We start from the raw sequence: 13,220 nt of genomic DNA, 5'->3' as shown, positions 1-13,220 counted from the left end.
AGTATATTAGAGTAGTATGTCTCAGTATGAAATAATTCCTTAAGTCTCTCATTTTTTCCATGGACATTCCTTGATTAAATTGCTAAAATCAAGACTCTGGTTCCTTTGGGAGCCTGGGACTCTTAACAGGGATGCTGGGAATCACCACCACCCAACCCAGCCTTACAGGGACACATCCTTGCACTCTGAATCTTTGCTTATGATTGAAATCTGCCTTTTTCTTGTTGGAAGTGAGCTTGTGTGATCACACTTCCTGGATATACCCTCTGACCTGCACTTATCAGACCAAATTTATCAAGGCAGGGAACAGTCCTCTGGCTAAGGGTGGGGTGCAGATGTAAAAGTCATTCTAAGATCAGACAGCTGAGTACGAAGTGACTGGGGTCAGGCAATGAAATGGGTTTAAGTAGATACTTGGTATCAGAGAGACTCTAGGAGAAAAGGAAATTGAAGGCAAATGAAAGCAGTCAAGCCCTACACAGGAGGCTCCAGTCCCCTATCAGCCTTCAGATGACAGCCATTGAGAACCCTGCAGTAAAGACATGGCTTAGGCTCTGAGGTCAGGTGCTGAGCATTTATCCTTTAAATGCTTTAAATCAGGAGACTTGGTGGGCCTTGTCCTACATTATAGAACTTCCTGGTTGTACTTGTTAAAGGGAATTTTTGGCCACATTCTTCACATTCCGATACTATTAGTATCCATTTCTCATGGATCCCACTAGATCTAGAGCTTGAGGAAGCCAAGTGAAGAGTTTAACTGCTAGAAAAGTTGCACTTTAGGCACACATTTGACATCTCCACATTATCAGCAGTTTATGAGGAGGCTATTTGATTGTGAATAATCGTTTTGTGGGTTTGTGTTTAAGCTGTCTGTGCCTCATGGAATTGCCAATGAAGACATTGTCTCCCAAAACCCTGGAGAACTCTCTTGTAAGGTAAAGTAGAGCTCTTTCTTTACTAATGTAAAAAAATCAGTGTCCTCTGTTACTCCTTCACACATTATTAAATGCTTTAGGCTCCAAAGATTAAAATGTGAAAAAAGTAATAATGTTTTATTAAATAATAATTGCTTCAGAGTGTGATATTGTGCCTTACAGCGTGGGGACGTACTTGTGATGCTGAAGCAGGCAGAAAATAATTACTTGGAATGCCAAAAGGGAGAAGATATTGGCAGAGTTCACCTGTCTCAGATAAAGATTATCACCCCACTTGATGAACATCTTAGAAGCAGACCAAACGTAAGGAATTAATATTGCACAGCTGTCATGTCACACATGGCAGCACATTTCATAGAACTATTAATTATATCTCATCCTCAGGTTTTTATTAGCACGTTTATTTTAACCAGAGTAAAAATTGCAGTAGCATTTTATTTCATTTTAAGAATAAATGACTTCTGAAAGACTTGCCCCTGCCATGCTAATCACTTTGACACACAGAATGACTACCATGTGTTGTCTTCCTCATAGCATACTGACTTACAGCAACCAGAGCACTCAGCCATTAATATTCAACTGTGAGAGCTATTTTTTTTTCCAAAATAATGTAAACATGTTTACCAAACTGTCCGAGATTAGTTTCCTAGCAGAATGGATGATTATTTTAACGGGGCCCTATAAATGCTAAGTCTGACATTAAAAAGCACTTGCCTTTAAGATTTAAGCTTAGAGTAAACCTCATTTCTCTGATCATAGCTCAAAATAATGAAATGAAATGTAATCCAACAACCTAAAGTCACAGTTTAGGCCTAACAAATTTGTGGAGCCTGGGAGAATGCAATGATTAGCGAAGGTCGTTTGTTTAGCAAGAAAAATAGCATTGAATAATTTATAGAGATGTATTCATAAAAGAGCTTCTTAAGTTATCCAGTTAAATTTTCACTATCTGTTAGTTAATGTGGCAAACCTGAAAAATAATACCCACCAATCATTTAACCCAAGGAAAGTATTTGGTTTGCCATTCATCCTAGTTTCCATAATCTAGTCCAATTCTTTCTTCTTAGAAGGCAGTTTATCTTTTGAAGTTTGCCAAGAAACTTAAAAATTTGTGTCTTGGAGAGCAGAGAAGATATGTGTTAAACTAGTCACAGGTAGGATACTGAAATTCTAACTTTAGTCCACCCAGGGAAAGTTCTCCTATTACTCATTTTCTCTTTGTTTTGATATAGCATTATCCATCTGCCACAGCCATCCTTCCTCTCTCAGAACACACTGATGGGTGACAGTGGGAGTTATAGGGCCAAAAAGCTTTCCTCAGTGAAAAACAGAAGCTAAAAAATTAGAAGTTACTCTTATAATAGTCCAGAGGTTTGACACTTTAAACATTACCTGCCTTCCTCTTACACCATAGACTTGAAGACACCTGGCCTCCATTGGCCAACTACTGCTGATACCAAAATGAAGCCTCCTTTAGAAAACTCTGGGTTCATGGCTAGTATTACACTTTTTAGAAAAATAAACATTACCTACTTGTAAGCCTAGTTTTAAGGTACAGATTTCTAAAGATGAGTTATACTTTCTCCTGCTTTAGTAAACAGAAAATACTGAACATTATCAGCTGAGGTTGAGCCTGTCAAGTCACAGGGGAAGTGGAAGATTGTTACCTAGTGCCTGGTTGTGAGCACAGATTTATGTCTCAGGGAGCTGGGTTTCAGTTCACTGTATATCACCCTAGTCAGTTATTTAACCTATCTCTAAACTTTTTTTTTTTTTTTTTTTTAATTTTAGAGAGTGAGTTGGGGAGAGGGGCAGAGGGAGAGGAAGAATGTTAAGGTTCTGTACTCTCAGTGCAGAGCTGGAAGCAGAACTTGCTTGATCCCATGACCCTGAGATGGTGACCTGATCTGAAATCCAAGAGCTGGACGCTCAACCAACTGATCCACCCAGGCGCCCCATCTAAACTTCATTTTTTTAATGTAGAAAATAGTTAAGATAACTCCACAGAGATATTTTTAGAATTGATTTATTATATGATTCCATTTATATAAAAGTCCACAATAGGCAAATCCAGAAAGTAGGTTAGTGATTGCCTAGGGCTATGGGGAGGGTGCAGAGGGAATGACTGCTAATGGGGAGGGCGTGTCTTTTCAGAGTGATAAAAATGGTCTACACTTAGATTGTGGTGATTGTTGCACAGTTTTGTGAATTTGCCAAAACTATGTACACTTTAAATGATGGATTTTATGGTATTATTATGGAGTTATATCTCAAAGATGTTTAAAAACTTAAAAGAGCTAATTAATGCATATAAGGTGTTTACCCTGGTGAGTAGCACATAGAGAATAAACAATGAGTATTGGCAGTTTTTATTCATTTGTATCCACAATTATGGTCATATTAGAAAGAGCTTTGAGGGGGCTCCTGGGTGGCTCAGTCCATTGAGCATCCATCTTCGGCTCTGGTCATGATCTCTCAGTTCGTGGGTTCGAGGCCCGCGTCGAGCTCTGTTCTCACAGCTCAGAGTCTAGAGCCTGCTTCAGATTCTGTGTCTCCCTTTGTGCCCCTCCCCTGCTTGTGCTCTGTCCATCTCTCTCTCTCAAAAATAAATAAACATTAAAAAAATTTAGAAAGAAAGGGAAGGAGGAAAACTGTTAGAGACTCTTAAATATTGAGAACAAACTGAGGGTTGATGGGGGGTGGGGAGAGGGGACAGTGGGTGATAGGCATTGAGGAAGGCATCTGTTGGGATGAGCACTTGGTGTTGTATGGAAACCAATTTGACAATAAATTACATTTAAAAAAATTTTAGAAAGAAAGAGCTTTGAAATATATTAAATTTACCTACCAGACACCCACCCTAATGGTGTGGTCCGAGTTGTACTGACCTCTTGTGGCCAATGCTGTGTAGCCTGTTCCTCTTGCCCTATAGCTGCCAGGCCAGGTTGATGAGCAGCCTTGTGGGGATATCCATGCATTGAAGACAGAAGGGAAACTGACGGAGGCTCAAGTTACTGTCCCACCTCTTCTACCCACTCAGGCTTAGTCACATTCAGCTTGTTGGGCCATTTGAAGATTCATGTTTGTTTTGGTGTGGGGTAAGCCTCTGACTTCATTTTTTCCAAATGGATAGCCCTCTAACCTGACACCATTTATCGAACAGTCATTCTTTTTTCCACAGATGTAAACCAGGAGAAAAAAAATGAAAAACCACATATACACACATAAATTATGTAAATAATTTTTTAGAGCCCCTGCAGACTGCAAATATTTCATGGTTCCTTTCCACAATCCTGAACTTCCCATCATGCTCATTTATTTAGAGAAAAATACTGAGCAGCTTCTAAGAAAATTGTCAGGGTGACTTTGAGAAGCTAGTATAGTGAGCTGCCATTAACCATTACTGTCTTGACCTAGGTTCGTATTTCTCTTTACCTAACTTGGGAAAATATAGCATGCCTCTGCAGGTGCAATTTGGTTAAAAGATGAGGTAATAAATCGGCCTTCATTTAGTTCACAGGTTTGCCAGTGTTGAAAATAATATCTTTTAGTCAGATTAGATGTGGAGGAAGAGGAAGAGGAGAGTAAGTCTATCTGTTCATATTCAATAAAACTAAGAATAACAGTGATTCAGGATGTCAGGCTATATTATAAAGCTGTAGTCTTCAAGACAGTATGGTACTGGCACAAAAACAGACACATGGATCAATGGAATAGAATAGAAAACCCAGAAATGGACCCACAACCATATGGTCAACTAACCTTTGACAAAGCAGTAAAGAATATCCAGTGTAAAAAAGACAGTCTCTTCAACAAATGGTGTTGGGAAAACTGGATTGCAACATGCAGAAGAATGAAACTGGACCTCTTTCTTACACCATATACAAAAATAAATTCAAAATGGATACAGAACCTAAATGTGAGGAAACCATCCAAATCCTAGAGGAGAACACAGGCAGCTATAGCAGCTTGGCTATAGCAACTTCTTACTAGAAGGGAAACAAAAGCAGATGTGAACTATTGGGGCTTTATCAAGATAGAAAGCTTCTGCAAAGTGAAAGAAACAATCACCAAAACTAAAAGGCAGCCTACAGAATGGGAGAAGATATGTGCAAAGGACATATCTGATAAAGGGTTAGTATCTAAAATCTATGAAGAGCTCAGCAAACTCAACACCCAACAAACACATAATCCAGTTAAGAAATGGGCAGAAGATAATGAATAAAAACTTTTCCAAAGAAGACATCCAGATGGGTAACAGACACATGAAAAGATACTCAACATCGCTTATCATCAGGGAAATACAAGTCAAAACCACGATGAGGTACCACCTCACACCTATCAGAATGGCTAAAATTAACAACACAAGAAACAACAGGTGTTGGTGAGGATATGAAGAAAGGGGAATCCGCTGTTGGTGGGAATGCAAACTGGTGCAGTCACTCTGGAGAACAGTATGGAGGTTCCTCAAAAAACTAAAAATAGAACTACCCTAGGACCCAGCAATTGTACAACTAGGTATTTACCCAAAGGATACAAAATTACAGATTTAAAGGGGCCCATGCACCCCGATGTTTATAACAGCATTATCAACAATAGCCAAGCTATGGAGAAACCCCAGATGTCCATGAACTGACGACTGGATAAAGAAGATGTGGCATATATATATAATGGAATATTACTCAGCCATTGGAAACAGTGAAATCTTGCCATTTGCAACAACATGGATGGAGCTAGGGTGTATTATGCTAAGTGATATAAGTCAGTCAGAGAAAGACAAATATCATAGGATTTCACTAGTGGAATTTAAGAAACAAAACAGGTGAACATATGGGAGGGGGGAAAAAAGAAAGGGAAACAAACTGTGAGGACTCTTAATGATAGAGAACAAAGTGAGGGTTGATGGAGGGAGGTGGGTGGGGGATGGGCTGGATGGGGGATGGGTATCAAGGAGGTCAGTTGTGATAAGCACTGGATGTTGCCTGTAATTGATGAATCACTGACTTCTCCTGAAATCAATATTGCACTGTTAACTAGCAAGAATTTAAATAAAATTTAAAAAAGAAAGATTAAGTTTTAAAAACTAAGAGTAACAGTTGCTTATCAATGAGAAAAGGTCACTCTTCAACTTTACTCTCTCCCTTAGCCAATCTAGGAAGTTGGCTAAATGGGTAGAGAATATTGAATTCTCTTTGCTAATTTAGTTAGAATTACTGTTGAATAAACCATTTAGATTAAATAGAAAATCCAGGGCATGCATGGGAGGTAGTGTTGGTCTTCAAATTAGAGAAAGCCTTCAGTTAAGTTGTAATAAATGAAATGGATTTTACTTTTTGTGAATTATACTTTTGTGGAAGTCATTAGCTCTTTTAATTATGAAAGGCAAGAGTATAAATTGCAGAGCTTTCTTCTTTTACCATTTTAATGAAGACTCAACTTTGAAGGCTCTGTTCTTGAGGTGTAGTACTGATAACAGTTTAAAGAAAAAGCAACCCTGGCAAGGTACACAGATCAAAAAACACTACTTCAGGGTAGAATGGTACCAGTTAATAAAAAATTTTTTTAAAAGTTAATTCCCTTTTAATTTACTCTCGTGGTTTTAAGAAAAATGCTAGGGGATATCATAATTGAGAGTTATTTTTGTCCTCCCTTGGCAAGGACACATGCCTTTTCAACTTGATAATGATTCCCTTGTTTGGCTCAACTATGTGGTTTGCATCTTGTACTCAGAATGTAATTATGTCAAGAGGATTCTAATGAGAAAAAAAAAAATGGTCTCAGAGCGAATAGCAAATCCAGCATGCATCGTGCACACTTCATTCACAGCTCTGTTTTTCCCCCTAAGGATCCAAGCCATCCAAGCCGTGCTCAGAAGCCTGTTGACAATAGTGCCCCTCATGCTGTTGTTCTTCATGATTTCCCAGCAGGTAAGCACATAAATAATAAAGTGGTAGAGCTCAGGATCCCTGAGCAGATATCTTCCCTGAGTTAACCTCTCGAGGACATCTTCATTTTCTGTGCCAGAAAAGATTGGTCATTTTACCACCCACCATGCCTTCCAGAAGGGTCATTAATACCCAACTGTTCCAGAGAGCTTAGCTGCATTCCCTTGCCTTTAAAACTCTCTGTGAGAGAGAGAATGAGGGGAGACAGAAAGGGCTGGGGCTGGAGGGATTCCCTTGCAATGAGCAAAAAGTGAATTGTCTACCAGTTGCAAACTTTTAACTCTTTAAAAACTATGCATATTGGACCCCAAAAAATGCATACCAGTTAACAATTAAAATGAAATTCTTTTGTTTTTTAATGTTTATTTTTGAGAGTGAGCGCACAAGCTGGGGAGGGGCAGAGAGAGGGGACAGAGGATCCCAAGCTCCCTGTTGATAGCAGGAAGCCCAATGTGATGCAGGGTTCAAACTCCCGAACAATGAGATCATGACCTGAGCCAAAGTTGGATGCTTAACCTACTGAGCCACCCAGGTGCCCCATAATGAAATTAGTTCTAATTTAATGAGGGAAATAATTTTCTCCTAAGAGTTGCAAAACCTACACACAGAACTTAGCTATTACTTATGTGATGAAAATACACATTTTTTGTAATCAATTTTTAAATACCTTTTATATTCAAGACTAAAATAAACTCCTATTTTTTTAGGTTTATTTATTTATTTTGAGGAGGGGGAGGGGCAGAGAGAGAGAGGAAGAGAGAGAATCCCCAGTAGGCTCCACACTTAGTGCAGAGCCCAACGTGGGGCTCAATCCCACGACCCTGGGATCATGACCTGAGCTGAGTCAGATGCTCAACCAATTGAGCCACCCAGGGGCCACTACAAATAAAGTCATGATTTATTAAAACTTCTTATAATCTACTTGGTAGACTGATTTTTATTTCAGTGTGAGTAGATTTACTTGCTAAGGAACTATACTAGTCCCTTAGTTAATATTTTATATTGAAATGATTTTTAAGCATGATTGAAAATAATAATATTCTACATGTCTATAAAATATTTCATTGCTCAAGATGTATTTAGCAAAGGGTTTATATTAACCTGGTAGGAACGATTGACCAACAAAATAGTTTTTTTTAACCATCTCCCATCAATCGGTGCATGGTAAATACATCTAATTTGGCCTTTAAAAAGGAAGCTTATAATAACAATATCCTCCCAAAAAAGAATATGTTTTTTAAGTCAATTTTATTAGTATAATCTGTTCTTAAAATCAATAGAATGTACTGCCTCAGTGGACAGAACTGAAAGCTACTTTGTGCGCTGCTTTAATCAAATCTGCAACCAAGAGAATTCATCATACATAATTATAATTTTATGTTACAGAGCAAGTTGATGATTTGCACCTCACTTCTGGAGAAATTGTTTATCTTCTGGAAAAAATAGACACAGATTGGTATAGAGGGAAATGTAGAAACCAGACTGGTATATTTCCTGCCAACTACGTCAAAGTAATTGTAAGTGGGTAGTGCTTGTTTAAATTGGTCATATATTTGGTGGGTTCTATGTGACTTGCAGTTTGGAAAAAACCAGAAGCCTAGATAGCCTAGATTCTTTTTTTTTTTTTTTTTTTTTAAGTTTATTTATTTATTTTTGAGGTGGTTAGGGGCAAAGACAGAGGGAGAGAGAGAGATTCCAAGCAGGCTTCACAAAGTCAGCACAGAGCCTATTGCGGGGCTGTAACCCACGAACCATGAGATGATGACTTGAGCCAAAATCAAGAGTTGGACACTGAACTGACCAAGCCACCCAGGCACCCCAAAACCTAGATTCTTATATTCTAATTCTCTGTCTTCCATTGATCCCTTTGGTATTTGGAAAATTTTTAAAAGAAAATTTTTGTTCAGCTAGGCAATGATTAATTTTATTATATTATATGGAGTATTAAAACTTAATGCCTAAATGCTCTCTGAAATCTAAGGTGAAAAATGCAGGTCAACTAGTGAACCAACTTGGAGGGTGGATAAGCACTAAAGGATACATATTAATTCTTTGAAACATTTAGTAAACAATAATTAAATGTTACTGGATAGTCCTGAAGGAATGTCCCCTGAGATTATGGTGCCAAGTTTTCTTTGAGGTAGATTTCACTTTTGGTTTCTTTCATCCTTTCCATTCCCATTTATTTCCATTTAAAAAAATAGATTTGGGAATACTAAAGTACTTTTATTGGGGGTAGTGGTCCATTAATGATGTTTCATATAATAATTTCAAATCTGATTGGAAAAAATTATATTAATTATCAGAATTTTTACACCCTCACAGCCTACAGTATGTGAGCCCATATTATAGAGCCCTAAGGGTAAGCCCAGGTGGCTGTGAATTATGGAGATAAAATCAGAATGCCACTTGAACATTTATATCAATAGGAAGAGTATGACTCAGTCTCTGATATAACTTATTGATACTGGAAAATATCAATAAAGCTAGCTTATATCATTAAGCTTTAACAGCTTATTTAAGTGGGAAAAAGCCAATGACTTTCCATTACATCACAAACTTAGGAAACATATAACAGAAAACCTGTATTTTTTCAAATATAAATGAGCTTGAGTCTCTTGAATTATAAAATGTGGGTCTTAAAAATTGTCTAGTGTATATATGCCCTGATTCTTTGGACAATCTAACCACATTCTCTAAATTAATATTAAGAATAATGTTAGTTTTAGCACTCTTTCTCATTTTTCTTCTGCCCAATGTAGCAGTACTTTAAAAAGCACAATTACCACACTGAAATCAATCACACTGAATCTGCCACATTATTGGTATAAGTGTTATTTCTAAACCTACAGGTTTAAAAAATTGTTTTAAAACTTTTAGAATTTATCAGGAAGGGTGCTGATTTATTTAATATAGACCTCTAAACCTTAAGTAGTTTTCAGACTTAGTGCATTATGGTCAATATTTTATTACAACCCAGCTCTACCGAGCCCTGTAAATAAAGTATTCTCTAAAGTGCTTGCCACTTAATAGATGCTCACTGAGTACTAATTCCTTTCTTCCTTCCCTATTCACACTGAAGGAAAATAAAATGTTCTAGAGTTATGAAAATAGAAGAAATCCACAGGTTTGATTAAAATGTTTTTTGGGGGTCAGAAAAGTATTGCAGAATTCTGCCAACACTTGGAATACGTGTGGTAGTGCGTGAATGCTTTCTGCCTAGTTTCTATCATAAGTCGTCCTCATCTGAAGTTTTCAACTTACAGAATGTGGGAGAGAGAAAACTCAGTCCAGGGTAGGATGATATTAATGTACTTATTCTATTCTGATGTGCAAATTGTTGCCTTGACTTTGTCTTTACAGATTGATGTTCCCGAAGGAGGAAAAGGGAAAAGAGAATCCGTGTCATCTCATTGTGTTAAGTAAGTTTTATTTGTGTCCTTTTGCACCAAATGCAAAGGAGGCAAGCGTTTATATCCTAAAGAATTACCAAACTGAAAACACTTCAGATGTGTGATTATTCACATTCTCAGTGTGTCTTTGTAATTATGAGGAAAACTTTGTCTTAGTAGGGGCGCCAGGCTGGCTCAGCTGGTAGAGCATGTGACTCTTTACACCCAACATGGGGCTCAAACTTAACAACCCCGAGGATCAAGATTGCTTAAAAGTGAAATCTGTTTTTAAAATAAATGAATAAAAATAAAAAGCCTTAGTGGATTAAAATTCTGATGAAAATGCGACATGTTGGAAGAAGCTGGCATAAACAATACTCTGTCATACAGGACATACAGACACACACACAGAGCCACAGACTGTCTATCCTAGAACTTCCCACAGCCTGGCCTGAGCTTGAACAGAGACAGTTTCGTTATCCAGCGCATTTTGTTTTGGCCTTCTGGTGTTTATCTACCAACATATTTTTAGAAGGTTCAGATATTTTTGCCACAGAAAATATTTTAATCTTCTAGAAATAGGAACCCTATAAAACTTGCTAGACATTTTGTATTGTTTTGTTTTTAACAGGAACTAGAAGAAAGTAAAGGAAGAGTTAAGTTGGAGAGGTCTTCCTTAATGTCTGAAAACCTTTCCATAAATTTATATACCCTTTTATGCACCACTGTAACTCCTTTGTGATTTAAAACACTGCCACAATGCAACTTTATATTCCAGTTAAATGAGCAAATTAGTGGAATTCACTACCTGCTGAAGACTGTAAACCTGTCTTTGAATAGGTCAGACATAAGGAGATGCTCCCCGAGGACTTCAGAAAATAAATGCAAAGGTTACCACAAATAAGAAAACTTCTGATGCCACAGTAGTTGAATTCTACTTCGAGTTCAATTTTTCTCCTATTTTTAAGCAGTGTTTACTGTGTCAGCAGGTTGAATTTAAAATGGGCCTTCACAGCTATTGATCCATTGACCTGACTTAAATCAGACTTTGATTGGTGCCAGTACCAACCTTTTCTCTTCAGGCAATTGCATCTCTTTAGACTGTTGCTATTGAAACTTCCCTTTCTAAAGCCTTAAATCGAAGGTTTGGTATTAAATCATGCCTTCAGGGATATAATTTTATCTCTACTTTTATCTTATTTTCAGTCACAATTGCAGATCATTAAAGGATTGTTCTCATAATCAGAAGTGAAGCCTTTTTAAAGGTGATACGGAAAGCATCTGTAAAACAACAGTGTTAGATATAAAATTGTTATAATTTTCCCGGTTTCTGTTTTCTTCTAACCTTCCAGTTGGGAAGGCCATTTCTCTCTATAGACAACTCACTGATGATTCAGCATATATTGAGGATACTCTGCCCAGCTTCTGCCCATTGCATTTGGCCACGGAAGTTTCCTGTCTTGCCCCGAGATTCTCAGGGTTGGCAACTCGTGAACTCAGTGCAGTTAGAATTGAGAGGGTTCAGATTCAGCCGGCCTACATATACAAAGACATGTAATGGAGTAAAGGAGTAAAGGTGATCAAGAGATATACCACTATAGACTGGCCACAGGGGTCTCCTTTGTAATTCTCATGTACTCTGTGACCTTGATGTTAGCCTTTTTCTTTTTTTTTTTTTGCTTTAGCCTTCTTGAATGAGTAAGTTCATATCTAAAAAGTGAGGACTATCATTTAGAAATGTAGCTTATTCTTTTTATGGAAAATTTTAAATTATGCCTAGTATATCTTGTTCCATAGTAAACACAGGATAAGTATTTATTGAAAGACTAAATTAAGGTTTTAAAGCATTTTGAAAGTTAGTACTCTCTAGTTTAACTCACAAACATGATCTTCTTTGTTCAGAGGCCCAAGATGTATTGCTCGGTTTGAATATATTGGAGATCAGAAGGATGAGTTAAGTTTCTCAGAGGGAGAAATTATTATTCTTAAAGAGTATGTGAATGAAGAATGGGCCAGAGGAGAACTTCGAGACAGAATTGGCATTTTCCCCCTTAACTTTGTAGAACTCATGGAAGATCATCCCATCTCTGGTGCAAACATTTCAAGTGAGTATAGAGAATATGGTTTTTTATTATTTTATTACGTCCTAATTCAACTAAACCAAATAACAGGATCATAATTAAGGGGCACCTGGGTGGCTCAATCAGTTAAGCGCCTGACTTCAGCTCAGGTCATGATCTCGTGATTTGCGAGTTCGAGCCCCACATTGGGCCCTCTGCTGTCAGTACAGAGCCCACTTCGGACCCTCTATCCCCCTCTGTCTCTGCCCTTACCCTGCTTGCACTCTCTCTCTCTTTCCCTCTCTCTCTCTCTCTCTCTCTCAAAGATAAACATATAAAATTTTTTTAAAAAGGATAATACTTAAACTGCTTAATAATCCATATTTGTTAAAGTAGAAAGAAAAATGGTTTTTATTTTTTTTATTTTTTTGAAAAATGGTTTTTAAATGGTACTAATTATTGGGATAGTCATTGTTGTGGTAATCTCTCACAAAGATCTAGTTTTGGTGTTTTAGGTTGTTAGCAATAGCTTCATATCAAAAATGGTAAGGAATAGACTTTTAAACAGAAGTGGACTATCTAGTATAACTAATGTGTATCCTACTTTACAGTAAATGAAACAGACCCAGGGAGGATGGTACCAGTCAAAGTTAGTCATTACATGAAGAGACTGGTCTGGAGTCCCAGACTTTTTATTCTCTCTCTATGGTTTTTCTCCAGTACTAATACATTGTCTTTACATGTGAAGTTTTAACTTTTTTTCTTTTTTTTTAACATAGGCACAAAAACACCACCCAAGGCCAAAAAAGAAGATTCTGGTGCAAATTCTCAGGTAGGTTTCTTGAATGGGTAACCATAGTGAAAGTCAGGCTTCAACTCTTGGAGGAA

General features: G+C 37.5%; 1 protein-coding gene across 2 annotated transcripts in view; it reads left to right on the top strand.

Moving 5' to 3' along the window:
- Window positions 1-13,220, top strand: part of SH3D19 (SH3 domain containing 19) — a 185,824-nt gene that overhangs the window by 162,019 nt on the left and 10,585 nt on the right. For both annotated transcript variants that reach the window (XM_049632269.1, XM_049632270.1), the window contains 7 exons: window positions 867-935; window positions 1,098-1,238; window positions 6,781-6,862; window positions 8,267-8,397; window positions 10,244-10,302; window positions 12,175-12,377; window positions 13,112-13,164. In XM_049632269.1, coding sequence (XP_049488226.1) covers window positions 867-935; window positions 1,098-1,238; window positions 6,781-6,862; window positions 8,267-8,397; window positions 10,244-10,302; window positions 12,175-12,377; window positions 13,112-13,164 — 738 coding nt within the window. The remainder of the gene's footprint in view (window positions 1-866; window positions 936-1,097; window positions 1,239-6,780; window positions 6,863-8,266; window positions 8,398-10,243; window positions 10,303-12,174; window positions 12,378-13,111; window positions 13,165-13,220) is intronic.

This window comes from Panthera uncia, chromosome B1 (assembly GCF_023721935.1).
Source record: "Panthera uncia isolate 11264 chromosome B1, Puncia_PCG_1.0, whole genome shotgun sequence".
Lineage (NCBI taxonomy): Eukaryota > Metazoa > Chordata > Mammalia > Carnivora > Felidae > Panthera > Panthera uncia.
This window is presented reverse-complemented; position numbering and strand designations above follow the sequence as displayed.